We start from the raw sequence: 17,596 nt of genomic DNA, 5'->3' as shown, positions 1-17,596 counted from the left end.
CAGGGAAATATTGAAGGAGGAGAACACATCCTAGCTCTGAATTGCAACATCTGGTTTAATACTGCTCTCACATGGTCATTAAGTATTAGTTGTTTTCACCAGTGTGTTTATGAACAGTGTAAGTATGATTAGACTTTTTCTCCCTAACTAACTTAAGAATATCAGGAAACTTGATCAACATCCACCTTCAAACACATAGGGCTTCATGCCTTGCACATTTCAACAAACTGTAAATATTACTCAGTGTATTTTCTTTCTTGCTACTCCCTCACTGAAAGACTTATTTTCTAAACAGTAAAGAGCTTGAAATACTGTCTGCACTTTAGAATTGCCAGCTGTGTTTCCTTCATTTCACTGAATGAAGGTTGATTCATTCACTGAATGAATCAACACACTGTCCCCCAAGTGCAAACACAGGCCACACCAGCCTGGAAAATTCTGTGCTTTATTTGAGGGCCCTGACACATTATACATATATGTACACACATTTCATATGGAGAAATTATAGAAAAAAATATGATTTGAAAAAGGAGGCAATTAAGGTGAAGATGTAAACATCTGTTTATATTCTGGTTTGGGTTTTTCCCTGCTCTTCAACCAATTGTTTGCTAACAGCTAAGTATGTATAAACAGATGCCACCTGAATTTGTCACACAATACAACTGATGTGACTGTGGAAATATCCAGGCTCTCAAATTAATATAAATCTTCAAAAGGTTTTGAGTAGTTGAACATCAAGTAGTCCATATAGTAAAAGTCATAGCTTTGCTGTCGTTGAGAAGGAGAAAGCTGTGCAAAATACTGTTGTGTAATTTTAGTGGTAGTTCTTTCTTCGTTGGAGTGACGATCTTTAAACTTGGGGAAAGTTAAATTTTGTGGAGCACCAATCAAGTGCAAGAAAAAGTTTGCATCTTCTTCCATACTTTCAAATTTCCCAACGAAGTCGTAGTCTATTAAACACGGGCTGCAAAGCCTATTGACATGATCCCAGTGTATATCCATGCCCACTGGCCTATGTACATCCAGGAGATATTGAATGAACTCTTTAAACTTAACTCCAGAGCCTGTCCTTAATGCTTCTTTGGTGGCATTGACACGGTATCTGGAAATGATGGCTTTTCCAAAAACCGGGTGGTAGTAGTTGTTTGGATGCTCAAACTTGTCCCGAAATGCAGATACCAGCTTTTCAAAAGGCTCACGAATAAAGAGCATCTTTGTGTAAGTGTTGAGCCTGTGATAAATTCCCTTGTGGTCAAACCCATCCAGCCGTTTCAGGTAGTTTCCATAGTGCACTGTGTTGTGCTGGATATCCTTGGTGGAGGAGGCCAGCCCATTCAGCACCATCAGCACCCGCTTCCAGTTAGAGCAGCCAGCTTTTGGTACTTCACAGTATAAAACTCTGTATTTATCTTCTACAAATATTCTAGACACATGATAAGGAGTGATTATTCTTCTGTTATTACTCTTGTATTTTGAACAAGTTTCCCTCATAATCCGCTTCCTTTCTCCTTGGATCTGATAGAGACTTTTCCACTTGCTGTTGTTTCTGTCCTCATATTTAAGTGTGGGCAGGTTGAGAATGGAGCTGTTCATGGAAATCAGAATTGGGCTCTTTTTAATTATAAACCTCCTCCTGCGTTTATAGAGCTTCATGGAATTAATTTCTTCACCTTTCTGTTGATCTTTCATAGCAAACATGATGCTGCTTTGCCTTCTGTCCGTGCTTTGAAGCTTGGTGGGCACACCTTCAGATGGCTCTAATGAATTGCTCTGCTTAACTGTTGCTGCTCTGTCTGCAGTATTTTTTCTTAATTGTCTATCCTGGTTATTGATGGAAACACAGTCCTGAGGAAAAATAGATTAAAGATATTAGTAAGTGAGAGATCGTCACTATTTACAGCTTGCATCACCTCATGTGGATCTTTCATAACTTTTAGAACTGTACAACAAAATGTGTTGCCACAAGCCCTCAGCACTGTACTGTGGTACAGGCTCTTCTCTTGTCACCTTGTTATGTGCTTATCCAAAACTCAGAGGCAGAGATGAACCTGATCTAAATTTCCAGTAAATTCTAGTTCCCATTTGAATTTAATTATAATAGTGTATTTTAGGTGGCATATCCAGATCTTGACAGATACTTTTTTCTTATGTGTTGTTGAAATTTCTACAAAATGGTATCTCAGTATTTTGAGGACTTGCTTAATTATTCCAGACTGCCCCTGTTGTCACACAAACTGAAGGGTTTGTTTATTTGGGTTGTGTGTTTCCCCCCACCACCCCAGTCAATAATTTATCTTTGCAGTGAGAACAATTTGGCACAGAGTGGAGCCCAACAGGGAAGGGAGGGGGGTTTGTTGAGCTTGTAAGGTGGAGTGAGATGTAAATGTGGGCAGAGGAAGGATGTCAGTGAAAACACGGTGGTTTGGCACACAAGAAATGGGTGTGGTGAGAGCAGCACGAAGGGGACCCCAAAGGGAGGCTTGAGTGAGGTGAGCCTGGGAACAGAGCAATTGAGACTGGATGAGAAGCAGTGAGAGGTGGGAATGAAGCTGTGGCTCGGATTAGGTCAGTGAAAACTGAATAAGTAAAGCAGGACTATGGTAAGGCTTTCTGGAACTTGCTCTTTTTCATTGGGGATCTCTCTGTTAATTCTTTCTGCATATAGCACAGGGGTACTCCATTACTTCCTGCTTTTCAAAGTAGCTGAATTAAATCCTGCCTATGCCTCTAAATTTAGAATTAGGTTCTGATCACTGTTTAACTATCCATTTTGAGGAAACCTGGATCAGAGTAGCATACGGACTACCAAGGAGTATTTCAACAGAGGAGCATATGTAGTTGCAGAATATTTATTGCTGACCCGAAATACTTACTTAGAGGATTTACAATTTTAAATTTAAGTTTTTGATTTTCAGTGTTTCCCCAACAGGATTTAAAACTGGCTTAAGAATAGGATACTGTGTGAATTTAAGGTGTACAGTTGGGGATTAGAAGGGCCATGGTCTTTCAGAGTGGCAGATAAAATTTTAATCAATTTTACAAGTCTTTGTTGCCTGAAAAAAAACATTGCAATAGGTGACAAACTTGTTCTGTCATGGAGGTTATATCTTGTCACATTCTTGGTAAAGGGTCAGAGAATAAAAGAGTCTCAGAAACGAGATTCAGAATTCATTACAAAACCGTTGGTGATAAAAGAAGAAAAAAAACAAATTGTATTTTGTAGGTGACTTGCTTGTATTGATACTTATACAAAACTTGAACACAACAGATGACTATTAAACACAAGTTTTAGGTCACTTGCAGAATTCAGGCTGGACGCTCTGGCAGTGAATGTGGTGTGCAGACTGGGAAACCAACTGATAACTTGTTATGCAAAACACTATTCAGTAGTTGGGAGCGATTGTTGTGCTCTACTCTCATCTTCAGGGGTTGTTTCTGTAGTAAGAAGTGTGCTTGTCTTTGTAAATACCAGATGGATTTCTAAATATCACCCTTTACACGACTGACTGTACTTCAATCCTATGTGCTCATGACATGGCTGATATTTAAAAGTTATCCACTTCAGGCTTCCTAGAACTCTGGACCTTCAGCGATGCCGACGGTGACCCTGCAGTTTCTGGGAAACCTGAATGTCTTCTGTCAGTGTGAGCCTTGGTGCGGGTCGGCTGCAGGGGAGCTGTCAATCCCTCACCGATCTGAGCATCTGGGAACAGCTGGAGCTGCACAGCTGCTCCTTTGCACAGTTCGCTCCTGCCTTTGACTCTGGACTAGAGGCAGCCCCGTGCAGCCTGACAGCCACTAGATGGAGGAATTCCACCAGAATTTTTCTTTAGCCTCTTTTTAAGTACCTCTCAAGGCATTCATTTGATCGGTGCGATTTCATAGAGAATATTAATATATACAAAGTTTACAATATCTTTTAGCAATATCCAGTCTAGGAAAAAATTCATAAAACTGAAGTTGCATAGCTTATCAAATTCCTATTTTAAAAGGAAAATTTACATTTTCATGGCTAAGCTTTTGATGCATCTTTCCTTTTCAGTGCTTCATCTCCAGTGTAGTGACCTTATCTGAGCCATCTCTATCTGTACTCCATACTCAGAATATGGGTACAATTTTCCTTATGTACTTCTGAAAACTTACTTTTTTTGGTTGCTGGAATCCCATGTTATATTTTATCCCTAAACAAAGAAAGAAAGTAAAGTAATTATTTAGAAATAAAAACCATTAGTTTATTTTCATCTAGACTGACAGAGCAAGTGTTGTTAATGCAATGACAAATAGACCAATGGTGAATCATAATTAATGTATATTTCATAGTAACAATAATCCTTGAAAGGCCTCTTTATAAATAGATGTCATAAAAATTGTGAAATGGAGTGAAAGAGTCTATAACTTTCACCCTTTTACAGATGGGGAAACTGAGATGAACAAAAGTGGAACAGAAGTGATTGTTTAACCTCAGTTAAAAGACCAGTAGCAGAACAAGAATCAGCTGAAGGTTGTGATTCCAGGCTAAAGATAAAATAAAAAGAAAAAGAAAAGCTGTCCTTTGTGTATATACCCAAAGCTGTATGGCTTCTACCCCGAAACTTTGGGTAGGACAGCACTTAATCATAATAACAGCTTGCATGGAGTATTCTGCTGTAAAGGCAACACACACTGGAGTTATGTGTCAGTGAGGTCATATTTGCACACTTTTGGAGAGGCAAACAATACAGAATCATGTTTTCTCTGATCTTCTGACTTCTACAGTGATATTTACCTGAAAATAGAATAATAAAGGTGTGAAAATCTTAGATGGCAGCTTTAGCTGATGTGTAGGGTTTCTTTCATGACCGTAACCTTCTTTTAGTTGTAACTTAATAGTATGGGAATGGATAATGGAAATGCTCCTGAGTTACGACATTTGTTGGGACTTTTCAGCTGGTAGACCTACTGTCATCACTGTCAATGTTCCTTGAAGTCTTCAGTGTAATAAGCGTGCATGATGAATCCACAGCCTTTTGGACAAGGACAATTACAGCTAAAGGTCTTGTACAGCATTAAGTGAAAGCTCAGTCCCATCAGGTCCATGTTCATAGTACCAGGAAAGCTCTCAGAAACACCTCTCATGATAATTCACATTGTGGCTTACTGCAGTTAAGGTAGCAAATCCAGCTTAGATGATCAGTCCTGCTTTATTATTGAAATCAGAGCTACAAACTGATATTCATAGTAGAGTCTAATTAAAATTGCTGTGGTTATTTCCATGCTCCAAGAGCTCCTCTAACAGTGTTCAAGATGCTTTTTTCTTAAGTTTGAACTTTGACTCCACTTCTGCAATTTGTTAGCAATGAACTCCAGGTTGTGTGGGATATTGTGATTCTGTGCCTATTAAAAGTAAATAGCATATTATTTTTACTTCATCAGAAATAAGTTCTAGACACCTTACAGGAGTCTTAAGCCTTCTCCTAGCTGCTTCTCAAAAATGTTTAGCTGCAAATAAAAGTCAGAAGGTATCTGGAAAGAGAAATAGAGCTTGTCTGTAGTATTCCTGTGTGCATTCTGGAGACTTGAGGCTGATTCTTCTGCACCAGGCTTTAGGAGATGTTCCTGAGCTGTTGTCCTGTTCCTGAAGTGATCAGTTAAAGAATCACATTTATTCCACTGTAACGTGCTACAGAGCAAGGAAGGAACATGTAGGGAAGCAGGGAAGGAACCTGCTGTCCAAAAACCCTAGCAAAATCTGAGCACCAACAATTGAATACTAAAGCATGTGTGATCTGTTTATACCATGATAATGTTGTATTTGTTAGTAAATGCAACTACTTCTTTTTTGCTATAACCTAAGGGCTTAATTTTGAGCTATTTGAGCTGCTTGGCCTTTGCTCTAACATCATTAATGCAGCTACTTGGAGCAGTTACTTAACTCATAAGATGGGGAAGATGAACTTCCCTTTCCAAAAGTATTTTGAGCTTTTTACAGTGGAAAACTTAAATAGGTGAGGAAAGACTTTTGGTCACTTATAAAAAAACAGGGGAAGTATTTTGGATGGAATCAGTTACAAGTACTGGAGCATTTGTTGTGTCCAAATTACAACATAACTTAGGGTTAGTTTTCTTCAGTTCTTAAAGCAAGCTCTGGTACCTTGTAGCAAACCCACACACTTTGTGTAATTGCCTCTTAAATTTGGTGCCACTAATTATTATTAATAAAATCCCACAGAAGTGCAAAGAGCAGGTATGGGACCCAACTGTTTTGTGGTTAATTATGATTATGTTTGTGTAGTGGTACTTCATAAAGATAACTTATCTGGGAGATTAATATATTTTGTACTGATATGCTTTGCTTTGAAAAATGAAAAATAAATGCTGGGAGGAGATGAGTAACCATTTAAAAAGATGGTTATTCATTTCCAGGCTTTAAGATGTAATCAGAACAATAATTCCTGCTTAATATAAATATTTGGTGAAGCACTTGCCAATCTCTTTGATGTTTTCTGGATTTGTGACATCTAAACTTGTCTTCCTTTAGTTCTCTTTCTCATGATACAGTCTGTCACTTTAGATTCAAATCTACAGGACAAAAACCTCTTAAGTGCAGTGAAGTCAGGGAAGTTATATTGCACAGATCTATTATACTAATCAAAATCTTAATTTATTGTTATGCTACACCTTTACTATCCATATTTTTTGCCAGGTCTTTGATGTTATTGCCAAAAGGGTAGTATTTTTGGTCATAAATAAACCACTGGTGTCTGGTACATGCAGCTGAAGGCAGTGATCAATAACTCTTAGGTGCCAGACATGATGATGATCAACATCTCAGTGGAGCCCAAACACAGAGGGAATATCAGAGACAGATTCATTCTCTCAATTACAGTTTGTTTATGTTGGTTTTCATGGTGTTTTTTCTCTTCCATCTTTCTCTTGTGTGACCATTTGCCAGGCTTGAGCCTGGCCTGTGTTTTATTCAGTCCTACCACACAGTGAAACCCACTGTGAGCTGTTCTTTATTTTCTTTTCCAAATGCTACTAGCAACACAATAAAATGGCATTCATCTTCCTTGTGTAATACTGTTTAGTTTCACCATTCTGTCTTCTCCTCTGTCTTTGCTTCAAGATCAAATTTTGGTTTTCCTCTGGTGTTTTGCTCTGTTTTGAGACTCAACTACAGCTGAAATATTTTTAAATAAAAATGATAACTTCAAGTCTGCATCTGCAACTCATCCCTTACAGGGCTTCTGTGCACAGAGGGCTCTTGTTTGCTTTAACTAAACAGAAATTTCCTCTGGAATGGCTGTTACAGCATTTTGGAAATATCCGTGTCAAGTGTCCTATCCACATACGCTCCAGTCTCAGGTATTTTCTAAGAGACAACAATGTGTACCTAACTGAAGAATGATTAACAGAGTAGTACTCAGAATTCTGATAAGCATGAAAAAAATTTAGCTGGAAGAAGATTTTCCCAATAATACAGGTCAGAAAAATAATAGGTTGGTTTTGTTGTCGTTGTTGTTACTGTTGTTGTTTTGCTTTTTTAAAATTTAAACTTAGCTCAGCTTGTACATTATAAAAGACCTGCCCATATCCGATTCTAACTTACTCTGGTGTCCAATTGTTTGCATATTTGAATTAAGTTACTCAGTAAAGAAATTTAGTTAAATATTGCTACCATACTAAATTATTTGGTTTTACATCTATATAAAATATAGATGTTGCATACACATCTGGAATACTTTTGAAATATATAAATCTCTAAAATAAAAGAGGCTTATAAAATATATATATAATTAATATAATAATATATTATATATTCTAAATTCTAAAAATTAGTATATATTAATATTATGAAATAAAAAATTCTACAAAAATTAAAACCTAATTAGAACAGACTTTACATGTGTGCCTGTTTTAATTATGTTCTATAAATCCTTTTTCTAACATAAACTTATAGCTTGATTTGGAAAAATGCCTTCAAAGGTTCCATCTACGCTACACACAGTACCTCATTTTAATACAGATAGAATTAATGAGGCCAAGTAAAGAAGGCTTAGCAAAGCAGTAGCACGTCTTGACTTGTGCATCAGGAGAGAAGCAAACCTGTGCAGCAGATCTGCATAATCGGATCCCTTTGAGTCCCCAGTGAAGCTGCAAGTGTGTGCTGTCACTTCCCACACATGGGCAAACTCTGCCAGTGAATGCTTGGGTTCAATGGTACGTGCCCAGTCCTTGCCAGACAGGTCTGGTGGTTATTTCCTGTGCACTGGGGAACTGATGGAATGTTTCTGTGGCTGTTTCCCAGTCTCCAAACTACTTTGGAACAGTAAGTAATTAATCACGGCTCTTTGAGTGAAGAGCTTCTTTTTTTCCCCCTATTTTTGGAAGATATGAGAGGTTTGCCAAGCTGCTGAGGGTTGGGGTTTTTTAGTCTCTTTGAGCTTTCTTTCATGTGTGAGTTGCTTTGTAACTCAGGTAACACATTTGTCCTGAATTCTCAGTTTTTTTTTTTTTTTTTTTAAATCCTACCGTTGTCAAGCATACAATTTCTAATAGTTTAAATGTAATCTATTTGAGGAATTTTGAATTCTGACTGACGGCTTATTCTTAAGCAGTAGTTGTGGTGAAGCAGAACACTTCCCAAAAAGCGAGCCTCATTTTCCCCTCTCCTGTGCTAGTATTGTGCTAACACACCATTACTTTCCATTGTTCTTGTGCTTTCATGTCCAAGTCAGCTTCAGAGATGCAGACATTGGAGCTAAGTGAAACTGTGGGTGTCATTTCTAAAGCAGGCAAATGTGGGGTTCCCCCATCCCACAGGCAGCATGCAATGCAGCCTTGTGCCTTTGTGTCATGGGGTGCTTAGGATGGCAGCAGCTTGTGTGCACTTCAGTTGATTAGAACACCATTGCCCTGGCTTTTTTGTAACTGAAATGACTTTCCATCTTAATGAAGCAAGGGAGTCTCTGGACAGAAGTACTGTATGCAGGGAAAGCAATGCAATTCTGAAGGGCATAGCCTGGAAATAATTAAAAACATTCAGTTCATCCATCAGTTTGAACAAGAAAAAATTACAAATCAGGGAGCCAAAGCAGAGATCAGTACACGCATTAAGTGATATTTTAATGTTTGCCTCTTGAGGACTTTCACGCTGTCAAAGAAGTTGGCATTCCCAGTTGATTTGTGGAACCAGCAGCTGATCCCGTATGCTGGAACCAGCAAATCTGCACAGAGCTGTTCTGGAGCACAGTCCTGAGTCCCAGCTCCTGCCATGGTGTCACCGCTTCCTTCCTGATCCCTCATTAACTCTCTCCTTGCCAAGGTGCTGTGTCCCTCTTGGCAATTTAACTTGGGCCACCCTTCACACATGGCTGGCCTTGCCTTTTCCAGGAAGGGAATCTTGGAGTAAAAGATCGGTGTGTGCAGCTGGGCACCCACTGTTTGTAGGTATGGCTTCCACCTGAGGATGGTGTTTGTGCCTACACAACATTTCTCACTAAACACCCAGGCTGTCTTCCTGTTGTTGTTTCCCCAGCCTTGTTTGACACTGACCAACTGCCAGGCACCCACAGAAGTCACTCACTCATCCTCCCCTGCCACAGCTGGGGAGAGGAGAGGGGAAAAAAGGAATGAAAGGTTCATGAGTGGCGATTAGGACTGGGAGAAAATACTCCAAGGGCAAAACAGGCTCAATTTAGAGATGTAAAGTGAATTTTATTACCATCAAAGTCATAGGAGGATAACAAAAATTAAATAAGCCTTTAAAAACACATTTTCTTCCCCCATCTCCTCCCTCCTTCCTACCAACAGCTCAGGGAGACAGGGAATAGAGGTTTGGGTCAGTTCATCACTGAGTTCTTCTTCCCCTGCTCAGGGAGAGGAGTTCTTCCCTCTGAGACCATGGGAGATAGTTCTCTGTGAACTTCTCCAGCTTGGCTCCATCTCACAAGCAGCAGTCACACTGCACCTGCTGCAGTGTGAGTCCCTCTCAAAACTGCTGGGACCTGGCTCTCTCCTTCCTTGGGCTGCAGTCCTCCAAGGACAGGCTGCTCCAGCCTGGGAGCAGGGCCCTCTGTCCCCCGGGTCACCCAATGGGTCACAGCCTCCTCCAGGCATCCACCTGCTCCAGCATGGGATGGGCACCTTCCCCACGGGCTGGGATGGACTTCTGCATCCCCATGGATCTCTGCATCCCCATGGACCTCTGCATCTCCATGGACCTCTGCATCTCCATGGATCTCTGCATCTCCATGGATCTCTGCATCCCCATGGATCTCTGCATCCCCATGGACCTCTGCATCTCCATGGATCTCTGCATCTCCATGGATCTCTGCATCCCCATGGATCTCTGCATCAACATGGACCTCTGCATCTCCATGGACCTCTGCATCTCCATGGGTCTCTGCATCAACATGGATCTCTGCATCTCCATGGGTCTCTGCATCTCCATGGATCTCTGCATCCCCTTGGACCTCTGCATCTCCATGGATCTCTGCATCCCCCATGGATCCCATGGGCTGCAGGGCACAGCTGTTTCACAGTGGTCATCAGCAGGGTCTGCAGAGGAGTCTCAGCTCCATCACCTGGAGCATCTCTTCCCCCTCCTTCTCCACTGACCTTGGTGTCTCCATGTTGTTTCCCTCACATGTTCTCACCTCCTCCTCTTCTCTAGCTGGAATTCAAACTGTGCTCCCACTTTGTTTTGATTTTCTTCTCAAATCTGTTATCACAGAGGTGTCACCATCATTTCTAATTGGCCCAGCTTTGGCTAGCAGCAGGTCCATCTTCAGAGCCATCAGGGACTGGCTCTGCCAGCCATGGTGGAAGCTTCCAGCAGCTTTCACAGAAGTCACCCTGCTACCAAGAGCCAGGCCATGCAAAACCAACACACCCCCTCATAAAGGCTTTGTATCACTTGCCTCATGCCTGTTTGCTGTACATATATTTTTGAGTTGTGTACTAAACAGAAATACCATCTCTTAAAGCTACTGTTTACTTTTTTTTATTCTAAAAACAGTTTCATTTGAGAAATAATTGTTTTGATATGGGTTGCCTTGCAAATTGTTTTATTCATCAAAGTGAAAGCAGGAGAGAAGCAGAAACAGAAATAGTAGCATTATAAAAGAATACATTCCCTTTGAATCAAAACCCAAATAAAGTGGTGCTGTGTCATTCTGGTAAGTCCCACTACCTACACAGCTGATATTGATAGGTGAGTACTGTCTGAATCTGTGGTGTTACTTTTGTCCAGAAGATTATAAATTTACATCCAGAGTTTACAATGGGGCTGTTAACTGTCCTCTGCTCTATTGCTGAGGTTGGAAGTTGACTGAGGAAGGAGTTCTTTTATTAACTGGGATTCAGAAACCCTGACTTGCAACATACTAATAGAACAGGTATATGAACTCTGAGAAAAACACATACTACTGTGCTTTCCTTCAGAATGGTCTTACATTCTGATCTAAACTTAATCCATCTTCCTGACTAAATAATGATGCAACTTACACTTGCTCTGCTTGCATGATACCCCATAAAGGAGGGAGCATGACACTTTTATATTGGTGATTTAATTGAAAGAATAGGAGGAGCTGTTTGTGAATTTATTATGAGGAAGGTACAACTGCTTGTTTGCTTTGTCTTCTTTGCTATCTAGCCACACTAATTAGAACTTGCCATTTCCTGACTTAATTTATATTCAATAAGAATTCTATAAAAAAAAGTCAGGTCTGTGTTATTGCATTCCCCATTCCTTCTTTGGACCTATCCCTGGGAATATTGTTAATTAACATCATTAACTTTCAGGCACTGTCAGCAGTTACTTGCAATTTCAGCTTAATACCTTTCAGTTATTCTTCATTCTCACATTTAATATTTTCATATTGCCTTCTTAGCATGACTTTGGCAAGGACACTACACTTTCCCAGATTTATTAAAAAGTAAAAGCTAAAGTTTAAAATCTAGCATTGCATTTATATTTAGTAGCCTGTAGAACTATTCAGGTAACCAGAGGAATTTCAATGAATTTCAAGCAATTTCATGTAATTTGACTTCATGTAGCTAGTTAGAATAGCTCAACCAGAACCCAGAAATATTTCAAGACATTGTGCATGCTGGACACGAAAGCTTCACTGGTCTTTCTATTGGAGGGGAGACAAAGTAATACAGGTGGAATTTTGGACTGCTTTCATGTCACTCTGCAGAGATGTTTCTTTGGGAAAGAAAGCACAAATGGAAAGAGAGAAGGCTGCAGGCAAAATTGAAAAAGTAGGTCTACACAGACATGCCTCTAAGCACTGAAATTCACTGCTTTGATAGATTGACTGTAGATCAAATGGCCCAGATGTGTATCCAAATGTTGCATATTATTATGCTACAATCAATTAACTGGAACTGATAGAGTTTCCCTTTCTCCTCTTCTCACAGTTGATTATTGACAAGTCTTCTTAGTATAAAAGATCAATACGGAACATTAAAAAAGGTTAACACTTGCAACAGCTACAAAACTTGGTGTAGAAAGGGTGATAATTGGACAGGCTTTGATTCATGCCCCGTGAAAAAGAAGCAGTTCTTGGGAAGCTCAGTGTAAGGAATTGAGCTCTTTGTCAGGCCCTCTATTCCTGAGCACTCATTTCTCACTGGCTCTACTCTTCTTTGTGGAAGGCTTTCTGTTTCTTGTTAAGGAGCTCACTTGCACACTTTCAGCCAGATTTTCATGTCTGATGGGTAGAACAACAAGGTTGCATGAGAATAGTGTCTTGAATTGATTTTCCTATCAGTAAGACTGAGGGAAAAATGGTTCTGCTCAAAAACCGAGCGCTAATTACTGCCAGGATTCAGGTGACCTGAGATGGTACCTAGGACTTCACCTGAGGTGCAACCGAGGTAGGAGGAGTCAAAGTTCTAGTATTGAGTTTTAGTAAGCTTGATACTTTTTAAAGGTAGGGGGAGGCCATTTAAACGTGCTACAAAACTTTTGGAATTCACAGTTTCTCCATCAGTGAAGTGGCAATTTGAGACTCGTGTTTTCTCCTTGGCCATGCAAAGTTCAAGGAAAATTGGTAGTGGAACACTTGAAAGTCTAAAGTGGATGGGCCTTGCTGAGGACACTTAATGCTTCATGTGGTGTGTACTTGAAAGGTTCAGGGGCTTACAGGACATAAGGCTTGATCTTAACAAAGCTTTAGAACAAGTGAACATTGAAAGACAATTTAGTGGCAGTGAGATTTGGAGGACATTTGCTCTGTTAACTTCATCTCACAACTCTTATTATGAGAAACTGGATATCCCAGACTCTGATCCATTTGCACCTTGGTACTGGCATTGAGGGAAGTCTTTGGTGCCTCTCTCCCTGTGCACTTCCCAGCACATCTTGTCTTCATTATATCCCGACTTGGCTGTGAGTAGCTCAGTCAGGGAGCACAGGGAGCTGCTGCTACAGGAGACAGCTTTCATCTATCCCCATGGCTCATGTCTTCACTCTCCTGGTGCCTGCCCCTGCCAGGTCACTGCACTTCCCCTCCTCTGCACAACACAGAACTTGGGATCTGGCAGAGAAATAAAGGAGATGGTGCAGCACCTCAGGAATGTGGGAAGAGAAAAACATCCTTCTGTGGGGATTGGTGACTGTTCTGTTCATCTACACACCTGGGTGAGCTACACTGCTCTTCTAAAGGGGTCACATCTGCTCTGGCAGGGAGAATACACAGATCTCATTTTGGTCAGCCTTCCCTGTTTCTTTCTTATGAAGCCTGGGATGCAGGAGCCAGAGGGCTCTAGTGTAGTTCCCTCTCTCTATCAGTCTGAACTATCAGTGGTACCAAAAGTGAGAGCCCTTCTGCTACTGCCATTTTATGGGTACATCTGATTTTTCATTCACACATAATAGCACTTTCTATATTTGCTAGTACCCCAGTGTAGAATGCTGCATCAGATCAAGGAGGGGCTGTATGAATTGAGAGATGGATTGTTTGCATATACCCTGACAGCCCAAATTTGGGATACAGTTGCTATGACAATTGAATCATCTGATTTTGTAAGTCAGTGCATACAAACAGTGAGTAGCCAATTGATTGCTGGATATGGTTAACTAGGAATGGAACTTTTATTTAGCTGATGAAAGTGTGTGAATGTCTGATTTCACTGATAGCTTTTCTATGACAATTGCTGTTCAGAGCATTTCAGCAGAACCATGCTTCCCTCCGTACCTTGCATACAGTTTTATAGGATCCCTTTTCTCTGTTGTGCACTGGCTGAAAGATCTCTGGCACAATCTGCCCCTCTGTTTCATTCTTCAGAGGCAGCACTCTGCCATGTGGAGCTGTTTCCTGGCAGTGAAGCACTGACTGGGTGTGGGCTTACACAGTGCAATTCAACATGATCACTTGTTTGGCTGCCTCTGCTCTGGTGCTGCCTAAACCCGAGCACTGTAGAAAAGTGAGCCACTACAGGCCTTTACTGACCTGGCTGTTTGCTCCACCTGACATGCAACACTTTTGCTTCAGATGTGGGCTTCTTATCCAGTTGCTTTCTATCTTGTTTTTTTTGTTGAGGATGCCTACAGGTTGCACTCTATATGTAAACTTTAGACAATCACATTTGGTGATCTTTTGATGGTCTTAGAATTGATCCACTGGGTGAAAGAGGAAAAAAAAAGTTTTTACTCAAATGACTGAGTTCTCTAAGTTTTATTACTCATTATTCAGATACTAAATAAAACCTTTGCTAAAATTAAAACCTTTGCACTCCACTGTCTAAAGATTTGCTACTCTGAGAATTGGAATTGGAAGCATGGGTTTAAAGCTCCCTTAGTTGCAGTATTAGAACAGCTTCTGCTGAAGCAAGAGTTATCTATGACTGTATAACATTGACTTTTCAAATATGAAAATTTGGCATTTACTTCAGTGGGTACTAGATCAGCTCCTTCATGAGAAAGCAGCAACACATGATGGATTTTTTCAAGTGGTGGTAAACTGCTGTCCTAATCTCTTTACTCAATGGTCCCTATTCTCACTGTACTTTTCCCTTAAGTTAATGTTGCTCCTCTGAAACCACCTGAAAACTACTATGGGCTTGCAAAAAAGTAAGTTTCTTCCTATTCAATTTTATTTAAGAAAAAAGTATGGATAAAATTGTCAGTGACTTTTTTTTTTACTTCTGCAAGAACTATAATACGAAAAAGTGAATATGCATTAAAAAATACACAGAGTAAAGTTTTGATCTCATTTTTAACTTCTTTGTGTCTCTGCTTCAAGAAAAACTAAAACCATCAGGAACAGGCATGGAAAAGCACACCATTACTTTCCACACTCTCACTTTTTCCAGTATTCTCTCTTTGCATAAAAAAGGACAGCATTTACAAAACTGTCATAAATCTCTGTAGGAAAAGATTTAATTATCCAAAAAAGTGAAGATGTCAAAAACATAAGGACAAAGAAATACAAGTGTTTTGCATCATTCTTTAGAGTGAATTTAAATGTCTGTCTCTGTTTCCTCGTGCAAATCCAGCTTTGCTGCCTTTTACCCATTTTAGATTTTCTTTTTCATCTGAAAGCAACAAAGGCCTTCTGGCAGGAATTGGGTTTATGCTTTTGATTCAATCTCAGATTCTCTAAACTTTCTCTGTGGAGCTGAAATGAACTAAAACTTGCAGAGGCACATCACATGCAGTTTCAGATAGCTTTTCTATACTTTTTGTTATTCAGAATGTAAAGATTCCACTTAGTTTGAGAAAATATATAGTAGCATGGCCTCAAATCCCTTCCCATAACTTCTGTGTATTTGGTTTTCTTGCACAAAAATGAAATTCTTTAGGGCATATTCCTCAGAGAATCTCTCGAGGCAATTTTTCCCTGAGGAACTTGAGAAATGTGCATTTTCACTTGTATGTTTTGTACGAGGTTCAGGGCTGGTAATCTTATAAGAAGAATATGTTATGTTAAAAAAATGAAATAATTAAAATCTAAATAACTAAAAATAGTAAGCTTGATCTGGTCTCGATCTAGTACCTCCTTAACAGATCTGTGTATTCAAATTTTGCTTGTAAACAGATGAGATTCCAGCCTCGTACTTAATTTTCCCTTTTTTCCCCATTAAGGAAGGTAGAAATTGCCAATATGTTGGTAGCAAGTGGCAGAAGAAGCAATGTGAGTGATTTCCTTGGCTACTGTCAAACACTTCAGGCCAGGCTTTCAAACTACATTTGTAATAAAAGAAATATACTGTGGGAAAGATAAGCAGTGTGGTCTTTAGCAAGCTTGTTTCTTGCTGGTGTGCTCAACCCAGCTGCCAGCCTAGTGCTGCTGGATTAGCTTGGGGAGCTTGCTGAAAGGCTGAATGATTCATTGCTTGCTTTATTTTTACAGAGAAGCTATAATATCCTAAAAGTTTAGATACAGAACCTCTGGCATAAAGTCTGAATATATTTTTGCAAAACTGCATCCTCAAGATATCTTTTCTGTACTGCCTAATTTTCTATTTCATAATGGTGTGTTTTAATAAAAAAATTTTTGTCAAGTCACAAGTTAGAAGATATTGTCTTGAAGTGAATTAATGGAAGAAAAATTCTGAAGTAATCTACTGTTAGTAAATGGCTCTGTATGGGTCAGGCAATTTCAGAGGTTGTTACCGTGCTCATTTTGGCTGGGATAGAATCAATTTTCTCAGGGTAGCTGCTATGGAGCTGCATTTTGCATTAGTGCTGGAGTCAGTGTTGAAATACAGGGGTGTTTTTGTCACTGCTGGGTAGGGCTTACACAAAGTCAAGACCTTTGCTCTTCCCTGCCCTACGATGGAATAAGCTGGGGATGCACAAGGGTTTGGGAGGGGACACAGCTGACCCCAAATGACCAGATATTCCACAGGGTGTGGCATTGCATGGTGCGCAGTGCGTAAAGCTGTGGGAGCAGGAGGAAGAGGGGGATGATGGACTGATGGTGTTTGCCTGCCAAGCAACCACTAACACTCTGCTGAACTTTTGACTGCCCATGGGAAGCAGCGAATGAAATCCTGGCTTTGCTTGTGCACGTGTCCTTGGCTTTGCCAGTCTTGGGTTAAGGCAATTCAAGAGGTAGACATCTTGCAATGAGTTGCCTTCCCCTATAGTTTTAACTGATCCCTTTCCACTGAAAAGGAGAAATGAAAACCAAATATCTGTAAGTGCAAAAATAACAGTTTACTAACAGGTGAAACAGCAACAGGTAAAAATAGCAGTGAACGCTCGCTAGATCCAGAACTGCCAAGGCTCACTAATTCCCCGGGGCAAAGACAAACCCAGAGGGTCAACCCTGGGGTCAATCCCTTCCCCTGGGGTGACTCCTGCGACTCGGAGCAGAGGGGAAAGAGGGGAAATGTGCCGGGAGCAGAGGGGAAATGTGCCGGGAGCACAGGGGAAATGTCCCCAGCTCTGTCTGTCCCTGAGCCCTGCGGGCGCCATGGGGACACACCCATCGGTGACAGGGCTGGGACCAGCGAGGGGACATCAGGGGCAGCAGGGGACAGCAGGGGACAGCAGGGGACAGCAGGGGATATCAGGGGACAGCAGGGGACAGCAGGCGGGCAGGCCGGGCACAGCAGCGGGGCCGCTCCGTTCCCCCCGCGGCTCAGGCACCGCCAGGAC

General features: G+C 40.6%; 1 protein-coding gene across 1 annotated transcript in view; it reads right to left on the bottom strand.

Moving 5' to 3' along the window:
* Nucleotides 1-696: 696 nt before the first annotated feature.
* Nucleotides 697-17,596, bottom strand: part of CHST8 (carbohydrate sulfotransferase 8) — a 137,076-nt gene continuing 120,176 nt past the window's right edge. The window contains exons 2-3 of the mRNA XM_062499948.1: nt 4,144-4,181; nt 697-1,845 (exon numbers count right to left, since the gene is read on the bottom strand). Of these exons, the coding sequence (XP_062355932.1) occupies nt 697-1,845; nt 4,144-4,181 (1,187 nt within the window). The remainder of the gene's footprint in view (nt 1,846-4,143; nt 4,182-17,596) is intronic.

This window comes from Cinclus cinclus, chromosome 11 (genome assembly GCF_963662255.1).
Source record: "Cinclus cinclus chromosome 11, bCinCin1.1, whole genome shotgun sequence".
Lineage (NCBI taxonomy): Eukaryota > Metazoa > Chordata > Aves > Passeriformes > Cinclidae > Cinclus > Cinclus cinclus.
The sequence above is the reverse complement of the archived record's forward strand: the minus strand, read 5'-3'. Positions and strand labels throughout refer to the sequence as shown.